We start from the raw sequence: 25,505 nt of genomic DNA, 5'->3' as shown, positions 1-25,505 counted from the left end.
ACTAAAGCTGGAAAGTGCAAAATCAGGCTCACTTCTGCATAGAAACCAATCAGCTTCCAGGTTTTATTACCAAAGCTTAATTGGGGTTTGAACCTCATTGGTTTCTATGCAGAAGTGAGCGTGATTTTGCACTTTCCAGCTTTAGTAAATAAACCCCATTGTGTACTTAAAAGTGGGGTATGCTTGTACAGTGTTCCATGACCGCGCAATTGTCAGTTAAAATAATGCCGTTCCGTATCGTAAAGAATGGTCTGGTCATGAAGCGGGGTAAATCTTCTGGAGGTCAAGTGGGTATCACAAAGGGGTATATTTATAAAAATATATATATTGTATAGCCTTTCAACAAATCCACACGTGCATTGTCAATAGTTACATTTATTTGCTAACCCCCTCTAGTGTTCTTTCGAATTGTTACATTGCTAAAAAAGACATTTCTTATGCTCTTCAGCGTAATCTTGTGGCCATAATTAGGTATTTTACTGAACATTCATCCAGAAGAGCCAAAAGCACATTTGTTTTTGCCCAATTAAGGAGAAGTACAGCCAAAGCTCGTTTGGCTGTACTTCTCCTGTGGACCACGGCAGTGCAGTTCGTTCTGCACTCCTGTGACCCGTTTTCTGCAGACAACGGGCTGAAGTCTGCTGTCAGCTGACTTCACAAAGCCAGTCCAGGCTGCTGTTTTTCTCATGTGACATAAAAATTCACGAGGAACAATTTAGTGTGCTGGTTACACATTTCTCATGATTATTAGGACCTAACGGCACTGTCTGTTGTTCCATAATTTTAGCAACTTGACTAGGGGTCAACAGATTGTTTGTAGTGTCCCTAATGCCGCGTACACACGATCAAACAATCGGGTGGAAAAGTCCGGCAAACTCAAGTCCGCCAGACAATTCCCCCGTGTGTAGCCTCCGGCGGACTTTTTTTACCCGAAAGTACGGCGGACTCGCATTTCGGCGGACAATCCGGCCGTTGGTCCCGTCCCCGTCCCCCCCTTTCCTTTCCGGCCGGGTAGCGTGCTCAGACAAGGGTCTGATGTGGACCTGGGGGGGACCCTCACGCCGATTCTTTTTGGCGTTGGGGTTCCCCTTTAAGTCCATACCAGGTGACGGGGCCAGCGACGTCTCCTTCGCGGGCCCCGCCTACCTGGAGACGTGCTCAAAATGAGCGGACTTTCCTCCGTGTGTGTGGGCGAGTCCGTTCATCTCAAAAGTACGGCGGATAGTCCGACGGACTTAGTACGCCGTAATAGTCCGCTGAAAAAGTGCTGTGTGTGGGCAAGTAGCCCGTTCAGAAAGTCCGGCGGACAGTCCGGCGGGAAGTCCACCGGATAGTCGGCTACGTGTGTACGCGGCATTACAATCACTTTAATATTACATTGTTTCTGAATCAAACCCTTAGGAATCCAAAGTCCACATAACCTCCATTTCACAACAATGCTTTGGGCAGAATTTGCAGAATGCCAGTACAGGGCTAGAAAAACTGAGGTTAAATTTAAATAAATTTGATGGGCATTTTTTTTGTAGGACATTAATTTATAGTAGTTAGATCTTTACATAGCTCAGCCATGGTATAAAATATAATGCCCATGTTCATGAAGTTGTTTGAACTCAGTATTGATGGGACTAAAAACATTACTAATCCTTTGGAATTAAGTTTGATACATAAATAGTTTTAAAGGAAGTTAAAATGGTTCATGCATTACAAATTTTTATTTAACTCTTGCTTTACATTTTACCTGAATCACAGAGTTTCCCATAATATCCTGGATGACAGGCGCATTTAGCAGAAGTCTGATCACTTATGCAGAATCCATGTTTTCCACAAGGTGGCGATCTAATTGTACTACACTGCTCATCTGTCACAGCACATCCTGCAGCACTGTTCACTGATTCCAGGGGCTTTTCCAAATCATTCATCTACAGTACACAAAACAATTCAGTTGGTTCATTTTACTTCCAAATATAAACACCATTTAGGACTTTGCATTTGTACATAAGAATGGACCACCAAAATCCATTTTAGTATGAAATTGATTAGTAAGATTCCAAATGTAAAATAATCTGAAATTGATTTAACTCCCAATATTTAATAAAAGACCAATCCCATCAGTATGAGGCTTCTTCCTTTTTGTATAGACATTGTATAGAAAGGTTGTATTCCTTTCTTGAGACATGGCGGCTGCAATTACTGCTGCTTAATCTACACATGCTAGATCCCTGGCTGCCATGCTTACACTCTAAGCCCTTGTACACACGGTCGGAAATTCAGATGGAAAATGTCAGATCGGACCGTGTTGTCAGATAATCTGACCGTGTGTGGGCTCCACTTTTTCCGTTGGAATGTCCGACCAACAATGTTTGAGAGCTGAGTATAAATTTTTCCGACAACATGATCCGATAGGACTTTGTCCGATTGTAGAGAATTCCGATCGGACAAAGTGCCACGCATGCTCAGATCAAATTACGAGACCAAAGCTATTGGCTACTAGCCTGAACGTAGTCCCGTTGTAACGTACAAACGTCATCACGTTCCGAACGATCAGATTTTCCGACAATTTTGTCCGACCGTGTGTATGCAACATCAGTTTCGGACAAAATCTATCGGATTTTGTTGTCGGAATGTCCGACCGTGTGTACAAGGGCTAAGACCCCATACACACTATTAGCTTTTCTGCAGATTTTTGTCTTCAGATTTACCAAAACTATATAATATGAGGTCAACCCTTAAGAGTTTCAATTTGTATGCAATCAGGCATGCCCTTGCATTACATGGTTTTGGTAAATCTGACAAAAATCTGCAGAAAATCGAATAGCGTGTATGGGGCTTTAGACCTTGGACTATGTTTACACATCCAGAGGTTATATACCATACTGAATGATATCTTACCTTACTATCCACCTGCAGATTTCTGATGCAGCCAGAAAACCCTGTGAAGTGGATGGATGAATGAATACTGCCTGGTATAGTCTTTACTCCTCCAAGCTGCAGGGGCTGGTAAACATCGAGGAATCTAGAAAACAAAATGCAAATGCAGTTTACAGTTAATATTCAAAATCAATACAATTCACAGATTATGATAAAGCAAATTTGATGGCAGGGAGCCTAGTAAAATCCTACTTACTTGATATATGATATTAAAGTAGTTGTAAGGCTGAATGTTTATTACCTTCATGCATTCTATTAGAAAGTTAATAAAAAAATGACATAAACCTATCCCCTATTTTGTAGACACTAAAACTTTTGTGCAAACCAATCAATATATGCTTATTACGATTTTTTTTTACAAAAAATATGTAGAAGAATACATATTGGCCTAAACTGAGAAAGAAATTATTATTTTTTGTATATTTTCTGGGGATATTTATTATACCAAAAAGTAAAAAATATAGCTTTATTTTCAAAATTGTCGCTCTTTTTTTGTTTATAGCACAAAAAATAAAAACCGCAGAGGTGATCAAATACCACCAAAAGAAAGCTCTATTTGTGTAAAAAAAGGACGTCAATTTTGTTTGGGTGCCAAGTCACACGCCATATCGCAAAGTGGTTAACCACTTCCTGCCCGGCCTATAGCAGATTGACGGCTGGGAAGTGGGTCTGTTATCCTAACTGGGTGTCATATGACGTCCAGCAGGATAATGTGGCGACGCGTGCCCAGTGTGTCAGTCTGACACGCCGCATCTCTGATCGTGGTAAGGAGCCAGAGTCTTCTTACCATGCAATCAGCTGTGACCAATCACAGCTGATCATCGTGTGAACCAGGAAGTGCTGGTAAACGTAATTTCTCGGTTCACGCTGACAGGGAGAGCCCATTGGTGGTTCTCCCTGTCGGGGGGGGGGGGGGTCTGTGCTGAACATTGATTAGCAGCACAGTCCCCATCAGATGCCAGTCAGTGCCTCCTTAATAAAGTCTATCTGTGCCCACCAACAGTGTCAATCAGAGCCCACCACAGTGCCCATCACAGTGCCCAGCAGTAACACCTGACAGTACCTCATCATCAGTGCTGCCCATCAGCGCCATCTATTGGTGTCCATCAGTGCCACCAGTCAGTGCCCATCAGTGCTGGCTGTCAGTGCCACCTATCAGTGCCCATCAATGGTGCCTATCAGTGCTGCATATCATTGCGGCCTATCGGTGCCCATCAGTGCTGCATATCAGTGCCCATCACTGCCGCCTCATCAATGCCCGTCAGTGAAGGACAAAGCAAAATTTTATGACAGAAACTAAGAAAAACTATTTTTTTCAAAAATGTTGATCTTTTTTAGTTTGTTTAGCAAAAAATAAAAACCCCAGAGGTAATCAAATACCACCAAAAGAAAGCTCTATTTGTAGGAAGAAAATTAAAAAAAATTAGTTTGGGTACAGTGTTGTATGACCGCGCAATTGTCATTCAAAGTGCGACAGCACTGAAAGCTGAAAATTATCCTGGGGAGCAAGGGGCCTGGTATTGAAGTGGTTAAAAGGGAAATCTCCTCTTAGAAAGTTGTCTGGAACAAGCGCCCTCACTGGAAGGTTTATCCTCTATTCCTAAAAATTTGGGATTTTGCCTCACTGTCTGTTCCAGAAACAATGGTGACCAAAATTCACAGAAAGGGTTCATCTCCACAGTGGTGTGCTTGGGGAAAAAGCACCTAAAGGGTTTTCCAACCTCATTAGATTGCTAATCTTTGCTAAAGGGCACAGTGGTCACTAGGACAAATAGAGAAGGTACATCTCCCCAGTGAGGGCATAGACAGAAATAGAAACCCAACAGGGGTTCTAACACCTCACAACTCTATCTGAAATACATTAAAAACTGTTTTGGCTTTAGGCACACTTTTTTGGTTTGTACAATAGAAGATAAATGGAGGACATGTGATCAGCAGTGACAATAACTATAACTTCTATTTTTAAGGGCTCCTTCACACAGACGTGTCGGTGGACGGAGCCAGCTCTGCTCAGTAGGGGATTGCTCCGTCTATCTCCGCTGAGTAGGAAGATGACAGGTCTGGCTCTGCACACTGTGCAGGGACGGACCTCTCAGATCGCCGCTCTCCCCTATGGGAGATCAGATGAAGATGGACTGTAGAGTCCATCGTCACCCGATCCGCTCCTCAGACGGATGTAAAAGTAGGTTTTTCCTCCGTCACACTTTTTCAGATCGCCTCTGACATCCGACGCTCTATAGACCTCTATGGAGCGTCCATTCAGGTCCGCCTAAAAAACTGACAGGGGGACCTGAATGGACAGTCCGTGTGAAAGAGGTCTTACTATGTTTTTACATTACAGTTATTACCTCTTGCTCCCAGGCGTTTCTCCAGACACTTCACACCATGACCAGTCTGTATTTAATCCATCAGAGTCTTCACTCACCAGGTCTCCCAAGCAGTTATCAAGGGTCATCTTCACCCTCTAATGACAAAATATTTGACAAATTAGTAATATTATATATTAAAAAAAAAAACATAGCTGTAGATAGGGTTGGTAACTGTCCTTCATTTTCAGGAACTTTATTTTATTTAGTCCCTTGCAATTTACATTAATGTCTTTTGAAATCAGTGATTAGTAAGCTGTGTCAGGGTCAACCAATCAGTGGAAGTTATGTTGTGTCTGGGCCAGCCAATCAGTGGAATTTTAGATTTGTCTGAGCCAGCCAATCAGTGGAAGTTAAGCTGCTTCTGAGACAGCCAATCGGTGGAAGTATGACCAGCCCACGAGCCACAGAAAGATATGTTCATTGGTTTAGCAGAGCCCATTTTTTTTTCCATTCCTTTTCATGGCTAAAAGTAGCCACAAACAGGTCCTAATTTTTGAATTATTCCATATAAATATTAGTATGTCTAGTTAAAGCCATAGGGTTTTGTAATATTACTGTAGTTTCATTAAGGGTTCCTTCACACATACGGACTGTTCATTTCATCAGTTCAGTTAATCAGTTTTTCTTCAGTTCAGTTCATCATTTTTTCATCAGTTTTTTTTTTTTTTACATCCACTACCAATGCAAAAACGGATAAATAACTGACCATTCATCAGTTAACATCCATTTTTCGTATGATCTGTTTTTTTGAGGGATGAAAAATAGAGTTCTCATCTGTTCAAAAAAATGGATGTTGACGGAAGCTGATGAAAACTGATTCAAACAGATGATCATCCGTTGTCAACCGTTTTTTTCCATAGGAATGCATTGATGTCCATTTTTCATCCATCAACGGATGTATGAAAAACGAATCAACGGTCCGTATGTGTGAAAATTTTTATTTTACAATTACACTGAGCAAAATTCTAAAAGCAACACTTTTGTGTTTGCCCCTATTTATCATGAACTCAACTTAAAGATCTACAACTGTTTCTATGTACACAAAAGGCCTATTTCTCGCAAATATTGTTCGCAAATCTGTCTAAGCCCTGGTTCACACTGAAGCGTTGTGACATGCGATTTGACATGTCAAATCGGCAGCAATTGCCATCAATGGCACCGTCATTTGGCGCTGCAGCGATTTCAAAAAGTATCTTCTGTACTACTTTTTGCGATTTTGGGCTGCGATTTACATTGACATCTGTGCAGAAACCTGCACAGATATCTCTGAAATTGCGGCCGAAATCGAGCCTGACATGCGGGAGTGAAATTGTGCGAGTTCAACTGAATTTGCACGACTTCATTCCCACAGCTCAGTGTGAACCAGGGCTTAATCCTGAACTTCTAATCCATCCACTTCACAGGTGTGACGTATCAAGATGCTGATTAGAAAGGGTCGAACACAAAAGTGTTGCATTTATAATATTGCTCAGTGTAACACAGGGGGGTATACAAAAGGCAAATAGACTGTACTTTGCACATGCAGTTTCACTCTGCTAGTGCATTTGCTCCAGAGCTTAGTAAATGAGGTAAAGCTTCACTTTACAAAGAATACCCAATCACATGCAAGGAAATAAAAAAAAACAGCCATTTTGCCTGCACATGATTGGATGATGGAAGTCAGGAGAGCTTTATCTCATTTACTAAGCTCTGGAGCAACTGCACTTGCACCCCTTTCTAACTGGTAATGGCATAGCTCATATTTAGTTGACTAAAAGCAAATAAAATATATAAAGTTTAACATTTTAAAAATTGGATTCCTAAAGGTAATAAGAAGTATAAAACAACAGGCTATGATCTGGTGGCCCAACAAACTCTGTTTCTTCATTTTAGGTGGGAATGCTGTAAATATATGGTTGGTAAGGTTAAGCAAAGACATCGATCCATACAGTTCAACCCCATCTATAACTGAATTTTTTATACCAACTCCACTAGTCACTAGTCTAGACTCAGAAGCCAATACAGTATATACTATGAGAAAACACAATTTTTCTGATATTAGTACAAAGGCAACATTATAATGCATACGTTTAATCTAAAAAAAAAAAAAACATGTGCCACCAATCAGAGCCTCCCAGTCATTATGTAGGTTAGAAGACAAGTTGTCCCTGCTGCTACATTTATATCCATTGGCTGTACCTTGCCATTGCTCATGATCTTTAGGTTATGCCAGCGCTGATCCAACACATTGGCTTTTCCTCCAAACTTCAGGAAGAGAGATCCAGAACCATGGTTAACAGAGAGGGAAAGAGATCCATTGTGAAGCACTAAATAAGAGAAGCACAAAATTAACATATGATTAATACATCATTTTTTAAGACAAATTAACTCCAAGCTGCTTCTCCACACTGCCACCTTTAAACCTGGGTGTTGGGAGTTGTAGAAGCCATTACTGCTTGCCGACCAAGTGCTAAGAAGAAAGCAACCGTACACCAGAGGGATCACTGGTGTCCCATATTGGGAAGGATATCCACATTGACAGGCCTCATCTAGGACCACGCCTCCAACGCTTTCACCTATAGTCGTAAACTAAATGATCTCTCCAGTGGTGCAGTGGCTTTCTTCTTAGCACATCATTTACTAAGCTTAGAGTCCAAAATTGTATTTTGTTATGGATAGAACGGGAAAGGGGTACAGCCTTTGTAATTTTTTAATTGCTGTCTTTGTCCCTAATTTGGAAACTTGGCTCACTTCCCGACAGGGCAGGAAGTGACAGGGAATCTCTCCAATCAGAATACAAACAAAAACACATTTTTACTAAGGGAAAAAGGCTTAGTCTGATGGTAACACATAAACTTGTGATGTATCACTCCTAACTTTGCCCAGATAGGTACATGAACATTCCTACCTCCAGCCGTAGGCAGTCTACCATAACACAAGGATACAGTTCCACCACTTTCCATATGATCTAGCAAATATCCTCTGTGGAGTGGTGACGTTCTCCACCCACCCCCTAGTGACATGGTTCAATTAAGGAGAGTTGCCCATCCCCAAATATGCAGTGCGCAAGTTCTTCGACTACTCACTAATTTCTAGCCCTTCAAGACAATCTCCTCTCCGAGTTACTATCCCAACCAAGGATCCTGGGCTGTGTTCTAGTGTGATTAATCTGATGTCGTATCCATGGAAGCCATCCAACCCCCCCCCCCCCCCCTAAACCTTCTCAAATCCTCCATTTCTCGTATGGATGTCACAGGCACGAGTGAAGACAATATTCCCCAAGTCATACTGGAAAGTGTGTATTGCAGAGCACCTAGTACAGAAGCTTGTATCACTTAAATTACTTTTTTGAAATGTTTCTTAAGTGCAAATACAGAAAACGCAGTTTATGCGAAAGGCTTTTCCCCTTCCTCAGGTCTTGAGTAGAGGATCTTGTTCAAATCATGATGACATGTAGTAGTCCATCAGCCGGCAGTTCAAAGTGATGACAGTTTTGACAAAGCCCTAACATAGGTCTTCTATTAGATCTCATTGTGATCCTAACAACACCCAGAACTCAAGCCCTGAGGAGGCCTTTCTCCCCGAAACATGTTGGCTGTGTTGGCTGTATTTGATGCTCTTAAAGAGGAAGTAAACCCTGATGAGTTTACTTCCTCTTTGTCTCCCTGCAAAGGTAAAGCATAATGGACTACTATGCATCGCATAGTAGTCCATTATGTGTCACTTACCTGACACAGGAGCCAGCGATGTCACCGCTGTCCCCCTGTAGTCCGGAGTATCCATCTTCTCGGTGGGTCTCGCTGCTCCGCCGGTTTCATTCGGCGAAGCCGCGATGACGTCACTCCTGCGCATGTGCACAGGAGCCGTCACTCGCGGCATATTGCCGCTGACAGCGGCGCGCTCAGTGCACATTCGCCGTAGACAGCGGTGCCTGTCTTTCGGCAAATATCTCCTAAACCGTGTAGGTTTAGGAGATATTTCTTGGACCTACAGGTAAGCCTTAATATAGGCTTACCTGTAGGTCAAAGTTGGTTGTAAGGGTTTACAACCACTTTAACCAATAAATGCTTCAAAAGGACTTTTAAGTGATATGAAATTTTGCATTAGGGACTCCTCAATACCCAATGCTCCTTGTGTCACAATCACAGAGGTAGCAGCTTAGGACAAGAACAAGGTCCACATACACACATCTCCTTTGAAGAGCTTTATGTGTATATCTATCAGAACCAAGTCTCAGTTCTATTGGTCTAGTGCTATCACACACATATCAGGCACCAAAAAGTCACAGACAGAGATAATATAATAACCTGACAGAAATTGTAACTCTTCCTCACCCTATCCAACAAATTAATAAAAAAGGCTTTTGTTTTGACTAAAAGCCTATATATTTCTTTTTCTGCTTATAGCTCAACTCCAGGCAACTACAAAATGATCTCCTACTGTAGGACTGTGCCCACGCTGCAAGGGTTATCTGCTCATTTAAAGTTGTTCTAAAGCCTAAAGGTTTTTTATTTTAACCACTTTGGCTCTTACACCTCTTCACCCCTCATGGACCAATAGCAATTTTCAAATTTCTGCTATGAGCCTGTTTATTCGTTGATAAATTTGTCATTACTTAAGATAACAACATAATACATGTATTGCCTTTTTAAGGACAAACAAGGCTTTCTTTTTGTGAATATTGTCCTGCAACAATGATGTTTTTTCGCAATCTTTAGACAATTAAACGTAATAAAATAACTTTTTCTTTTTTTTGAGCAGGGTTCGTTTAAAAATAAACACACAAAGCATTACAAAGTTATTTACAAATGAAGTAAAGTATTTATTTTTTCAATTTTTGATACATGTAAACATCTGTAAAAGGTGTAAAAATATTAATGAACAAAGCAAACAAAAACAGAAAAAATTAATAAAAATAGAAAAAAATCACCAGGAAAATTATAATATAATGGAGGAGGAGAATAAGGAGTTAAGGCTGATTAGAGTAAACTAAGGGTTTATAAGGGGTTCAACAGAGGAACATTAAATTAAAAAAATGTCAGGTTGCTTTAACTGACTTCATCTGCAGATGGAAGTTCATACCTTTGATCGTGTAGCTTTCTGTATTCACAGCTGAGCAATGTTGTTGATCAACATTGCCAACGCCAATTGCCGGTCTTCTGTCGAATAGTGCCCTCTATCGAAAAATGCCCGCAGTACGGAACAGCACAACAGCTGATTTCCTGATCAGCTGTTGTGATGGCGCATGCGCAGTGCGTTGCAGACAACAGCAGAGGAGCGACGATGGACAGAATTATTCTCTGATTCTGCCTTGCACTTGCGGGGCATGTTCAGTGTTGTGAAGGGTGTCTTTTGTTGTGTTGATGGCCAAGTTCAGTACTGCAAAGGGACAATGTTATTCTCCAATTCATATGCCCTGCAAAGCACTGATCCCGGCCATAAACAAACAAAAAAGAAGACTGCCCTTCAACAAACTGAATACGACCCGCAAGTGCAAGGCAGAATCGGAGAATAAAATTATCCCTCTGCGCTCTTAGGCTATTGTCTCTGACGCACTGGGCATACGCCATTGCGCCGTCACAACAGCTGATTGGAAAATCAGCTGTTGTGCCATTCCATAAGGCGCATGAGCAGCCCGGAGCGGGCACTTTTCGATAGAAGGCACTATTTGACAGACCACCGGGACCTGTTCTGTGTACTCAGCAATGCAGCTGTGATTAATCAGAGCTGAATTGCTGTGTACTGTGACGGGGGATCCTGGCAGCTAAGCAGAAAGACTGGATGTACTAGACATGCCCTGTGTACAATGATGACATTTTGTTTGGGAGTGTCTAGCACGCCCTGAGTCTCCAACTGGTTAATGCATCTTATGCATTAATGTAAGAAACCTTTCTGTGTCACAGAACCCCCACTGACCCCCCTTATACTTACCTGAGCTGAGCTTGATCCAGTGCTGTGAATGAGAGCAGCGGCTCTCCTGGCTTTGTCCCTCCTCACTGAGTACATTGACTCCCACTGCTGTCAATCAAAATCTGTGACGAGGGAGCAGGGTGCAAGGCCAAGCCGCCCTGTCTGTATCATTAAGGCTGGGTTCACATGTGCTGCAGCCATGTCTCACAGCAGGAGTCCGGTGCGTCTCTGTACACAAATTTAGGTGCGAATCAGGTCTGAATTTTTGCCTGAATTTGCACCTGAATCAGAACCAAAGATGCACAGGTACTTTTTAATTGTGGACCACAACCGCCCGGGAGATGTGTGAACTGGCTCCATTGAGAGCTGGTCACACTCTCCTGTCATGCAAATTTGATACGGGGAAACCCACATCCAATTCGCATATGTGTGAACCTGGCCTAAAGCTTTTATGTTAGCTTTGAAGAGGTATTAACCATACTACTCTATCCACAAAAACATTTTTTTTTGGAGTTGGACACTATATTTAATAGGGAGATTTTCATATTCATTGTATTATGGTGAACTAATTTGTTTTGTTTCTTGCACCTTAAAGTAGAGAAAGAAGTTTATTCAATAATGGCAATATCTGTTCTATGGTGCAAAAGACATCCTCACCCAGGGCGATGAAATCCTCAGTGTCTCCACGACTGCTGGTAGACATGGGACCATTGTACAACAGAAGACCATCAGGTACATCAGTGATAAAATCCAGGGAAATCTGACTTTCATAGCAGAGCTGCAGGGGTGGGAACCAGGCATATCCAGGGGCAGTAAAGGAGCGTTTTGTCTGCTGACACTCAGGTCCATGGTACGCAGGAGGACATTCACACCTGAAAAGCAAAGCACAGCTTCATCTCATTAAACTGGAGCAGAAATTCAACACAAGAAAGTTGAATGTGTGGGTTTTTATTCCTATTGCTGAAAATGATATTAGCATACAGTAATATCCTTTGCCAAACACAAATTGTCAATTCCTCAAGCCTGGGTTTGTGCAAGACAGAAAAACCAAGCACAGGATGGTTTCCAAACATTTTCGGTCACAGCAGAGCCACACTAGCCATATCAGCCAGTAAGATGACCACTAATAATGGCCGATACTTGCATGCTGCAGCCTATTATTGTTATTACAGGCATTTATACAGGGCCGTTACTTGTACATTCACATCAGGCAATCTAAGGTCCCTTTAGTCCCTTGCATGCACATACTACAGCCAAATGACCTACCAGCATGTCTTTGGAGTGTGGAATAAAACCAGAGGAAACCCACACAAGCACTAGAGAGAGAATATGCAAACTCCATGCAGACAGTTTCCTAGCTTTAAATCGAGGATCCCAGTGCTGCAAGGCAAAAGTGCTAACCACTAAGCCACTGTACAGCCTAGCACAGAAAACTATGTTGATTGACCAGCCTGTGACTACAAATGCAAAAGGTTCAGAGACGAAAGTCATATCATATGTCATACAACTGGTACCAATTTCTACATACGACAGTGAGTACAGCCAAAAAACGTAAAAGCACCGCATCAGAATATAGAGTGATCTGCTATATTAACCCGTATCACCTTGTATGAGATGCTTCCAGAATAAGCCATGTGACAATGCAGTGTCCTGCCACTGTGTTAAAAGGGTTTTGTTTGGGGTGTGGCCACACCATGCAGGAGTGAGGATGTGTGTATGCCGAGCTCCATTCTCTTACCCGCACATATGGCAGTTTACCGGGTGGAATTGACCCCACATCATGCCCCCTAAGCGGCGGACATCACCACAGCCACAGCGGAACCCCTCCCGGGGCCACTCGGGATCACTGGATGCCTACTTTACAGAGACCCAACAGGGACCTCCAGGACATTCCAAGATGGTGCCCAGTAATCAGACTCATGCTGCACGTGCAGCATCCCCAATTCCCTCATCACTGATTCCTGTACACTCGTTCCCCCTCCCAACCTCACCCTCAGGCTCAGACAGTCCTGCTGAACCTTCTGCATTAGGGGAAGCCCTGGATGCTAGGGATCTGTGGGCACATATTCTGTCCCTCCCCACTAAAGCTGATCTGGAGCTGTTTGCTCACAGAGTAGAGAAAGTATTGAAACAGGACATAGAAGCCCTGCAGGCTGACACAGCACATATTGGAGGCAGAGTGGAAGCCCTGGAGGAACAATGGGAGGATGTCCTACTGTCCAAGCCCTTAAAGAAAGATGCAAAACACAAAACCAACAGCTTAACTCTTTATTAGCTCAAATGGATGACTTTGAGAATAGGAACTGCAGAGTTAACATTTGTATCAGGGGCCTGCCGGAAGCTACGGGGCCCCAACACATGCAGGGAATCTTTAAAAAAATCCTGGGGGCTTGATTATACTGAAATCGATCAAGCCACAGAGCACTTTGCCCGCCATCCGCAGATCCGGATAAGGCACAGGACATTATCTGCAAACTCCACAAATGCACCATCAAGGAACGGATCATGTTTCGTCTTCGTGGTGTCCGCCATGTGGACTTTGATGGAGCCAAATTATTTTTCTTTCCGGATTTATCCAGGAGAACCCTGATGCAACATCGAGCGCTCAAACAACTCCTTGAGGCACTGCAAAATGCTAAGCTTATTTACAGATGGGGTTTCCCTTTCCACCTGTCAAAAACGTTTTGAGGCATAAAGATGACCTACCCCAATTCCTGAAACACCTTAATTTGCCAACAATTGACATTCCGGATTGGAAGTCTTCCCCTGAGATTCCGCTTCCATCCCACTCACAGCCCTGGCAACCCGCTAGGCACAGAGGCCATAACAGGAATAGAAGGGACCCCTCACGGGCCATACCGTAGCCTCCATATTCCTCCCCCTTTGGCATGGTGCCTTGGGGGACTCTTCAGGCATTTCTATTTTACAATCCTGTTGCCCAAATTTTGAGATATTACCACCACCCTCTGGTTTGCGGCTGCAGTAATTTGTTTGAACTTGATATCACTGATGTTATAGGTTTACACATACTCAACAACGGGGACGCTCCTTGGTCTGGTGGCGCTTAAACGGGTATTGGATTCGATATCTCGATACTTTGTGGAGAATTCCACAGATGAGGTGTAGCTGGCTTCCATCTGGGAGGGCAGTAATCAGGGGTGAGCTTATCTCCCAATGGTCTAGACTAAAAGGATACGGGAAGGGTAATTGCAGAACCTATTGCTGAAAATCCGATCTGCAGAACTTAGGCACAAACGCAATACTAACCCGGAGTTGGCTGTGGAGCTTCGATCCTTATGCTCGGAGCTGGCCAATCTCTTAGATACCCAGATTCGAGCCTGTGTACGGCATCACTTTATGGTTCCCTAGAGGCGCGAGTTAAAGTGAATGGTGTCTGAGATCCTGCCTTTGAATATTCCAGGGGTCTTACAAACATGGCTGCAATCCTCCATTTCTTTTTCCTGGTGCAATTCCTCCATGAAATACTTAGGCATCCACCTCCCACCTCATTGCTCTAAATTATATACCGCTATTGTTACTCCACTGCTCTCTATCATAAGGGCGGACCTGCTAAAATGGGACAGGGCGACATTCTCATGGATGGGCCAAGTCAGTGTGCTCAAAATTAATATGCTACCAAGAATCCTCTTCTACTTGCAAATGGTGCCCATCTCGCTGCCCAGATCCTTCATCTCGACCCTTAACAGTCTGTTTCTGATATATATATATATGACATGGACTGAGCCCATGTTTGTCCGTCTGTACCCTGCACTTTTGCAGAGCTAGGCACCTCCAAGCCTCCAGCTTGGGGGTGCCTATCATTCGTAAATATTTTGAGGCTATTGTCTTACAATGGATATTGGACTGGCATCATGGGGTAATGACTAAACTGTGGGTCCCTCTGGAAAAAATTTTAGCGGGTCGGAACTTGTCTCAGACGCCTTGGATACCCAGAGAGTATCCGGGGTTGTCCAAGTATACCTCCCCTGTCACTAATCACACCCTTAAGGTATGGGACATCTTGAATGGTATGGGGCCGCTTGCCCCCTCGGTCTCGCCTCTAGTTCCATTGGGAGGCTTCCCTTGGTTTACGCCGGGGGAACACCTTTCTTTCTTTTGCTCATGGGCTTTTGATGGAGAGACACGATGTGGCAAGTTTGTTCAAGAGCAAAGGCTGCTCACCCTAGATGCTCTCAGGGACCGCTTGCCTATGGATGAGTGGCGCTATGGACAGCTCCGCCACTTCATTAGCAGTTTGCCTCAGGCCATTCGCTCACCCTCTTCTGTAACTCTATTCATGAAGCTATGTATGTCCACCTCTATGATCCCACATTCTATCTCTGTGTTATATGGGATATTGCAGTCACTGGAGCCAAGGGGGAAACCCTTTTACATAAGAGAATAGGAGAGAGACCTGCAATGCAAATTCACAGAGTTACAAATAGACCATCTTTATCACTTCACACATTCCAGCTCTGTAGATACGAAAATGCAGGAGTCCGGGTTTAAATTACTGACTCATTGGTTATAGGGTCCCCTCCAAACTTGCTAGAATCTACCCAATATTGACTGATGTTTGCTGGAGGGGTTGTGGACAACGGGTTATATTTCTAAACATTTAGTGGGAGTGCCCCAGGATCAACCCCACTGCCGGACTCCCTGTTGGAGCTTCTGTTGCACGTCCCTACCATCCACCTTGGTCATTATCGTAAATCAGTACTACCCCACCTTCTGAATGCGGCCAAGCGATTAATTCCAGCTCACTGGAAAGCAGCTCAAATTCCTAGTAGGGAGGATTGGATATGTTTAGTAAATTATATTATGGTCGTGGAGGAGTGGATGGTGACATGCAAAGATAGACATGACAAGTTCTACAGTACCTGGGCTACGTGGATTCACTATACTAGTACGTCCCTTCAGGACTCCCAACCGACATCTTCTTGATGAAGGACTTTGTTGTTGATTGACAGTTTAAGAGTTAATGGATCAGTTTCAAAAGCATTATATTCTATATTTACTGTTCACTGTTATCTCATTACTTTGTTCCCCCTTTTTCCTACTCTTCCTCCCAAACCCTTCCCCCCTTCACCCCCCCCCCCCACTTTTTTTTTATTTTTTTCACTTTATGGTTATCTCTGACATCACCCTTCATGCTATAAACATATCTATGGGTGCTAACTGACACTGGGTTTCCGCTGGAAGGAATATGGCAATTCAAAATGTGTAGATATATCTGTATTAATACTACCCATGTGGTTAATATGCCCTTATGTTCCTGTTGGATGGTCAGCCGGACCCCTTTGTATCAAGTTGAACTCCTATTGGACCTGCTATCCAAGGGATTACTTTATTTTGCCTTTTTATGGTTTCTTGTCTAAATGTCTTATGTTTTGTATTTTACATATTGAATAAAGAAAGACTACTTAAGCGGGGTTCCACCCTAAAGCGGAACTTCCGCTGATCGGAACCCTCCCCCCCTCCGGTGTCACAATTGGCACCTTTCAGGGGGGAGGGGGGTGCAGATACCTGTCAAAGACAGGTATTTACACCCACTTCCGGGGAGTCTATGCCTCTTCCTGTCCTGCCGCGCTGTCTGCTGGGACACACACGGGTCCCAGAGACAGCGCGGACAATTCCTATTGCGCTGCGCGACTCGCACATGCGCAGTAGGGAACCAGGAAGTGAAGCCGATTCGCTTCACTTCCTGATTCCCTCACCTAGAATGGTGGCGGCAGCAGCCGAGAGCTGAGCGATCGATCGGCCTCGGCTGCAGGCATCGCTGGACCCCGGGACAGGTGAGTGTCCATTTATTAAAAGTCAGCAGCTGTAGTATTTATAGCTGCTGGCTTTTAATATTTTTTTCCCCAGTACAGTCCCGCTTTAAAAAAAAGGGTTTTGTTTCACCCAGGATTCTCAACTATCGTAGGCAGGTTGAGGGGTTGCAGGGTGCTTGTTTCATTTGGAGGAAACCGTTTTTTCAGTTTCCTCAGTGATTAGTAAAACCCAGTTTGGGACCTTGAGCCTGGAGATTTCTTAAAGACTTGGGCTGGATGAAATCCCCACTCATGGGTCCTGGTCTTGAGAACAACTGGCAGACTTATGGTGCAGGTGTGAGCCAGGTTTGTCGGAGAATCAGGCTTTGGGGGTTCCACCCTCCAGAGGAGTCAGTATGGTTGCAAGGGAGCAGCCAGAAGTGTGCATGTCTGCATGGTGTACACTATGAAAGGAGGATACACCGAGAGACCAAGCCTGAGGATCAGAGCAGCAGGAAGCAGGAGAAGATTCTGACAGAGGTACAGTGTTTGTACAAGAACATGGGGAAGCTGTGTTAAATGGTCAAGAGGACCGAGGAACAAGGCGTGAGCAGCGGTTCAGCTAAAGAGCCAGGATAGTGGAAATTCCTGTAAGGGAAGCCATTTGTTCTGGTATGATGAGTGCTACATTTGAGCTAAACAACGCCCAAACATCACAGCTACATACAAAACAATCAGTTTACGGATGAAGAAATTACAAATGGTCTTGCCTTGTAGAGGAACAGAGAGGAATGCTCTTAGAAAATTAAAATATCAAAGCTCAAGAAGGAGCACACTGAGGTTTTGTAACTGTCTTTAACATTAAAAGTTAAAAGTAAAACACAGATTAAAATCTTTGCATAATGAGTATGTAGTAAGAGGCAACATGTAGCTGGTACTGCTGCTGAAGCCCCCAGCACAGGTGTACAGATAGAGTATAGCTGAGAAACTGGTGGTTGGAAGAGACAGACACGTCTTGCCGAGTCTTCAGATTTCTCCCCATTATAGAATCCATGCCTATGCGCAATTCCAGGATAATGTTGCTTGGGAACACATTTTGGGGATGCTCATCCCCTTCATCAATTTAGCAACTGTGAACCCTGTCCATTGCACTAAGAATCCCTTTCCAACCACCAATCAGATTGGCAAGTCTGCTTTGGATGTTTGAATGTGATTAGTGTCACATTAGTAAAGTTGTCCCGCACAGGTTTCAGAAATAAGACCCACCCCACTAGTGAGGATTTCTCTGGAATTTGGCTACAGTACTTTATACAACATTTAGACTGAGGTAATCTGAGAAAATTTTCTGCCTTCAACACAATTGTATTATCCCCTTGATAAAATTACAGTGTGGAAACATTCATGTATTTTTTTGCTTATTAGCATAATCCATAGCTTACCTATATCCAAGTGCAGTGTCTATGCATGTGCCTCCATTAATGCATGGGTTGACAGGATAGGAGGAGCAGGATAGATGCCGATACTCTCGGGCAGCACAGGAGCACTGGACTTGTGTCACCACAGTCACTGATCCGAAGGAGAAGTTGGGGGATCTGATCATAGTGGGCATGTGTTTGTATGTTTTCCCAATGATACATCCAGTCTTGTGACTGCATTGTGCCTTATCACACTCATCTTCTCCAATGTGATCCACTTGTACCCCCAGTGCAGATTCTATCTGTGGAGAATATAATGTCATGGCCTCTTATGTACATTAGACACTTGTTACTGATTATGAAACAAAAATGGCCAATAAAAGATTATATACATAGTCAACAAATGAGCTTGTTATATTTACTCCTTCACGATCCCCCCCCGTGACTTCACCATTAATATCAACAACACAACCATTGGTCCCTCCATACATGCCAGGGTCCTGGGTGTAATCCTTGACTCTGACCTCTCCTTCAGCCCCCATATCCAATCACTGGCTAAATCCTGCCGTCTTCACCTCTGCAATATCTCCAGATTTCGACCCTTCCTGACTAATGACACCACAAAGCAACTCATTCACTCCTTGATTATTTCCCACCTTGACTACTGCAACTCTCTCCTTAATGGCCTACCCTTAAGCAGGCTTTCCCCCCTTCAGTCTATTATGAATGCTGCTGCTAGACTAATACACCACACTAAACGTTCCGTGACTGCCATCCCTCTTTGCCAATCCCTTCACTGGCTTCCCCTACCCCACCGTGTAAAATTCAAAATGCTAACTATAACATACAAAGCCATCCACAACATCGCCCCAATCTACATCACCAACCTCATCTGCAGATATCGCCCAAATCGTCCCCTCCGATCCCCCCAGGACCTCCTGCTTTCTAGCTCCCTTGTTACCGCCTCTCATGCTCACCTTTAAGACTTCTTCCATCCTCTGGAACTCCCTGCCCCAGTCTGTCCGATCAGCCCCTACCCTGTCCACCTTTAGGAGATCCATGAAAATAAATTTATTCAGGGAAGCCTATCCCACACCCACCTAACAACTGTCCCCGAGCCGCCCCCCATCAAATCATTCTCTGCAGCTATTACCTTTTGTACCACCACGCCCTCCCTTTAGAATGTAAGCTCTATGAGCAGGGCCCTACTGTACCTTTTGTATTGTACTGTAATTGTGTTGTCCCCCCTTATACATTGTAAAGCGATGCGTAAACTGTTGGCGCTATATAAATCATGTATAATAATAATAATATAATACTAATAACAAATCTCAAATGTCATTTTTAAAACATGTTTCATGTATTTCTTTTTTTTTTTTTGGTAAGAGGGGAAAAAGTAGCTGGTATTGGTGGTGAACCATGAATAAAACTGGAACACCCTGGAAAAGCCCAAGTAGGTTTGCCCTGTGCTTTTATTCATTCCATAACATAAAACAAACAAAACATCTGCTTGTCCAAGCCACTATCTAAATTCATGTCAATTCCTGACTAACAGTGTAGCCCCTAAATGGGTTCCCCAAAACAAACAGGCCATTCTTGTACCTCTTTAGTGTTCTGTCAGCACTCAGTCTTTTCACACAGCAGCAGGCTCCCACAGCAGAGCACAGCAGTCCTGAGCCTCAACTGACATATATAAACTCCTGTGGACAGCTGAGACTAATAGCAAGGTCTGGCTACCAGGTAAGATGTAGACCTCACTCTGTCCTTGCTTGCTGCCTACTTGTACCTGGTCATTGACCCAGAAAATACTGAGGGTGGAAAAGGCAGCAAACGCAGCATACTGATGAATTCATTTATGTGTCATTCCGCTCTCTTCTCCTATCAGCTTGTTTTTTTGTGCTGCATCACACCTAATTGGCTCCTTGTGCCGTTTCTCCCTTATCTGAGCTCGACTGTACAGTAGATTACAAAAAGCTACTACAGAGTCAAATTGAGGACTTACATCGCTTGCATTTAAAGAAACATGATTACAGAGCTGAAATTATCTGTGCCTTTTATATTTTCCTGGAGTTCAGCTTTAAATAAGTACAACTATTCTAGCTATGCACTATCAACTACTGTTATAGGAAGCTTACATACCTTCTAATGTTGCCCACTCTCTATAAGTTTGGTTGACAGTTTGGCTGAGAACACAAGCAATTGTGACAATTATCATTTACAGCATTCCTTGAATGTAAGTCTTTTAGGGAACTGGTAAAGTGATTGGTTTACTTCTACTTTTTAGCAGGAATCTGGTTAACTGCTGTGATTAAACTCTCTCAATGATCTCTTGCAAACAGTTTGTTTATCAGAGAGTGTCAACCAGAAAGAAAATGCGAAGAACATAGTATTTAATTGATCGAGCCACGTTGGCAGAACTAAGATTGAACAGTGGAAAGATTGTATCACACCTTGTCTAGGTGGGAAGCCACAATCCCATTCAGTTTTTCTGCCTGGTAATAGGGAGGTCCAGACACTGTAAACCAGACATCAGTTGTGTTATCCAGGTCAGGTACATTCAATACACTGAACAGGTTCACATTCTCCCATCTACAGGGGATTATGTCTGACAGCAGATCCCTCATCTGTTCATATCTACTTCCAATGCTGGGTCTCTGAGCTATGAATTCTTCAGCTGTGATACCTGGAGATATAAGACATTGGAAAAAAAATTAAATATTTTGAGATGAAAAAATAAACATGGTAAAACATATATTTCCTTTTTTTACACAGGTAGATATGAACTACTGAATACTTCTATCCAACCAATAGGTAGAGCTCTAGCCTTCTTTTCACGTTTCATTATTTCAGTTGTGCTAAAAGAAGCCATTAGCTTACCGAACAAAAAGATAATAGCAGGAATGCATGAAATCAGACTTAAGTTGCCCATTCTTTAAACTGGAAATGTTTCTGTATTTTTTTTCAAAGGCCATCTTTGTGTAACCCAATTCTTATGTTGGCCATACATGTTGGAAGTTTTGTGGACAGTTGCGGGGCTTTCCTCACCTTGCAGTCTTATGGCTCCAGCGTTATGAGCTTCTTTCTCAGTAATGTCAGTGAGCACAACCTTAACTGTAGAGACCACATCAGGCCACATGCCATCTGTCACTCTCACCCTCATTTTATAAGTCCCTGGCAGAGCCCCTTCTCTGATGGTCAGCATGCCGGTGGCATCATGGAGAGTGAAAATCCTGCAATGTAAAAGCATTAAGGTTACCCTGTTGTGTTGAAGTGTAGCTAAATACAGCATAATATACATTCCATGAAATATGTCACAAGCATAAAAATAAATATAGTGTATATAGCTTGACAGTATTTATATCATTGCTTTTTCCAGAGTTTACACTTCCCAGTAAAGAAGAGCCACAAGGACCAGCCAAGGACAATATGTTATCGTGCCCTTAAAAATCACACAGGAAATTTAATTATTATTGAGCGCCTGTTGCCAGTGTTCTATATATAGATATGCGTAGATTTCGATCTTAGACTGTAAGCTCTTTTGGGAAGCTTTCTTATTCATGATGTTCCATATATTTGTGCATGTTTTATTGCTAAAGACCAAGCACTGAAGATCTTGATGCCACCAAATAAAACAAACATTAACATAGGCCAGTTCTAAAGGAAAGCATATGACAGCTCAGTCTTCACAGTGTCTTCCCGTCAATAAGTTTTGCAGCTTGTGTTTGGTTCACTGATTCAGCAAGTAGGTATTAATATAAGAGGAGATTTCTGACTGATTACTATGGTTTACTGCAGTACACTTTGCACACCATTCATGTTTTTTTTCACTTTTTATTATTTCACATACCTTGATTTACTTTCTAGTTGATACAATTTGTGTTCCCAGTCATCTTGGTCTGGTGCTACAACTTTTCCAAGAGCAACAGCTGGCACAATCCCTTGGAGAAATAAAATGGTACTTTTCATTACTTGTGGAGTAAAGGTTGCTTGTATTATGATACAGTACGTTTTTTGGGAAGGGGAAGAACTATGTCTATTTTATAACTAGGAAATACATTTATGCAGTAATGAGGGCTTTCCATGGGCACATATTTGGAATTATCACTCTAAAGGGACAAACCTACTAGTGTCAGTTATTTCTTGGTGCTCCAGAATAATGATCTCCCCACAAAAGTTAATGAATCTGGATCAGCCCCACCATAAACTCTTCATCTTCTTGCTGCATTTTCTGTTATGCAGAAGAAGAGATTCTCTCTATGAATTGGTAACATTTCTTTATACGGTTAACTGCTCCAAGATAAAGTTAGTATGTATCTCAGTGCCATCTCTCTCTTAAGGTGCTTTTAGATCGTCTTTGTCTCATAGCTTTTACATGTACTTCAAGACTGCTCTCCACATCTGCTACAGTTATCTTCACTTGTTACCACCCCAATAAAATATCCAATACATTGCTCACATTTATTATTATTACATTTACTCTGGAATGCTCTTCATTCCCCTATTAGGTTGTCTGTGTATTTCAAAGGCTCTATGAGAGGGCAACTCTGCAGTAAAGTCTATCAAATTGGCAAGTGATCTATTAGCTAATACTCCACACAATGGCACCTCCACTCCTCTGACTTACACACATTCATACTCTTTCATTATGCTTAGAAGTTACTGTGTACCTCCATGTTTACGATTCAGTAACATATCCTGTAAAAGTGATTTCTGCACTTATAAGAGTTGTATGCACTCATATATACTGTATATAACAGCCATCCTATAGGTCCAATATTGTATTGTATGGTGTTGGTGTTTTGTTCGATCAGTAATTTTACAAATCACAATTTTGAGAATGGCAAAAACATAGGATTTTTATAACAGTTTACCTGTAAAATCCTTTTCTTTTGAAGTATATCATGAGACACAGAGCCATAGTAATTACAATGTGGGTTATAGTCCACCTTCAGGTGCTGGACACTTTCACGCCCTAAACAGGAAATTGCCTCCCTGTATAACCTCTCTTATACCGGGAGCATCTCAGTTTTGTAGCAAAGCAATACACGTGTATACTAGAAAGAGGGGCGGGACTTCTGTGTCCCGTGATGTGCTTCAAAAGAAAAGGATTTTACAGGTAAGCTGTTATAAAAATCCTATTTTCTTTAATCGTACATCACGGGACACAGAGACATAGTAATTACTATGTGGGATGTCCCAGTGCAATGTCAACTGAGCGACGGGAGACACAACAAAAGTAGGGCACCATGAGATCAGAGGACTTCTACTGCTGCCTGCAGTACACTGCACCCAAAGGCAACATCCTCATGACTTTCTACATCCAACTGATAGAATTTGGTAAATGTATGGATTGAAGACCAAGTTGCGGCCTTGCAGATTTGAGCTATGGAGGCTTGGTGATGCACTGTCCATGAAGCACTAACAGCCCTAGAGGAATGCATTTTGATTTGAGAGGGTAGAAACTACCTCTTTAAAGAGGAAGTAAACCCTGATGGGTTTTACTTCCTCTTTTGCTTGCTGCAAAGCCTGCAAATGAAAAGCATAATGGGCTAGTATGCATCGCATACTAGCCCATTATGTGCCACTTACCTGCAAAAGAATACAGCGATGTCCCCTGTGTAGGCAGCATCCATCTTCTGACCCCTCTTCCTTCCAGGCCACGGACTCCGGCTCTGTGATTCGCCGGAGCCACGTGACGTCACTCCCGTGCATGCACACAGGAGCCACGATTAACTGCACAGGCTAGGGAAGAAACGGCACTTAGTTTTGTTTCTTCCCTGTGCATGCGCCGTTGGAATTTTCGGCGGACTATAAGTGAAATATCTCCTAAACGGCGCACGTTTAGGAGATATTTCCAATACCTATGGGCAAGCCTTATTCTAGGTAGAATCCAAAAAGTGGGTTTACAACCACTTTAAAACACAAGCTAGAACGATTACTCGTCCAATCCATTTAGAATAGTAGATTTCCACACTGCCTGTCCTCTTTTAGGACCTTCAGGCAATGCAAACAAAACATCAGTTTTCAGAATCTGAGCAGTCGTCTTTAAGTAGACTGCTCTCACCAGATCAAGAGAATGTAGTGACTTTTCTTCCAAAAAACCTGATACTACCTTTGGTAAAAAGTTAGGATGAGGACGCAATACTACCTTATCATAATAATATGGCTCTTTACAAGAAAAAGCAGCCAATTCTGATACCCTTCTTGCAGCAGATATGGTTACCAGAAAAAATAGTTTACTTGTCAAAGAAAGGACCAATCGAATATGTTGTATCGGTCCAAAAAAAAGCTGTTTTGTAATGCCGCCAAAACTAAATTCAAGGGTTCAGGGGTGACCTAACCGGGGATTAAGCCGTGTTACCCCCTGAATAAAGTTACAAACCAAAGAAAGCAAAGCAAGTGGTCGCTGAAATAATACCGATAAGGCCAATACCTGTCTTTAGAAAGCACTGAAGGCCAGCTTTATTTCTCACCCCATCTGCAGAAAATCAAGGATTCTACCTTTGACCTATTTCCTGGGGTGCAACCTCTGGTTTCACACCGGAGATATATGCTTCCCAGATTCCATAATATATCATTATGGAGGCCCGCTCCCTTGCATTAACCAAGATAGAAACCACTGAACCTGACAGCCCACGTTTCTTCATAGTGTGGGTCTCAATAGCCAAACTGTTAAATTTACCGTTTGTAAAGTAGGATGGACCTTGCGAAAGAAGGTCTGGTCGTGGTGGTAGGGTCCATGGGTCCCCTACTGTCATCTTTACGATCTCTGTATACCAAGATTTCCTGAGCCACGCTGGGGGCCACAAGAATCACCGACTTCCCTTCCTGCTTGATCCTGCGAAGAAGTTGTGGACACTGGCAGAATAGGAGAGAATGCATAGATCAGTGATAACAGATTGTACGGGAATAGCAAGGCATGCTAGCGGATCCTTTGTTTTTGCCACAAAGTTGTCAATTTCTTTGTTGAACCTGGACATAAACAGATCTATGTCCGGGATCCCCCATGTTTGACATATTGACAGGAAGATATCAGGGTGAAGGAACTGTTCTCCCCGGAACAACTGCTGGCGACTCAAGTAGTCCGGCTGCCAATTTTCTATTCCTAGAATGAAGACTGGCAAAGTTCATTGTTTTCTGACCAAGATAGG

The 25,505-nt window shown here is 42.8% G+C and overlaps 1 protein-coding gene across 1 annotated transcript in view; it reads right to left on the bottom strand.

Annotated features, from left to right (window-relative positions):
- LOC143997438 (neural-cadherin-like) overlaps window positions 1–25,505 on the bottom strand; it is a 137,437-nt gene that overhangs the window by 20,177 nt on the left and 91,755 nt on the right. Inside the window, exons 19-27 of the mRNA XM_077493054.1 lie at window positions 22,202–22,292; window positions 21,400–21,584; window positions 20,805–21,037; window positions 18,379–18,656; window positions 11,844–12,058; window positions 7,476–7,603; window positions 5,277–5,392; window positions 2,890–3,013; window positions 1,739–1,919 (exon numbers count right to left, since the gene is read on the bottom strand). Coding sequence (XP_077349180.1) covers window positions 1,739–1,919; window positions 2,890–3,013; window positions 5,277–5,392; window positions 7,476–7,603; window positions 11,844–12,058; window positions 18,379–18,656; window positions 20,805–21,037; window positions 21,400–21,584; window positions 22,202–22,292 — 1,551 coding nt within the window. The remainder of the gene's footprint in view (window positions 1–1,738; window positions 1,920–2,889; window positions 3,014–5,276; window positions 5,393–7,475; window positions 7,604–11,843; window positions 12,059–18,378; window positions 18,657–20,804; window positions 21,038–21,399; window positions 21,585–22,201; window positions 22,293–25,505) is intronic.

This window comes from Lithobates pipiens, unplaced genomic scaffold, assembly GCF_037356315.1.
Source record: "Lithobates pipiens isolate NorthernLeopardFrog02 unplaced genomic scaffold, aLitPip1_a1.2 Scaffold_19, whole genome shotgun sequence".
In the NCBI taxonomy this organism is placed as follows: Eukaryota; Metazoa; Chordata; class Amphibia; order Anura; family Ranidae; genus Lithobates; species Lithobates pipiens.
The sequence above is the reverse complement of the archived record's forward strand: the minus strand, read 5'-3'. Positions and strand labels throughout refer to the sequence as shown.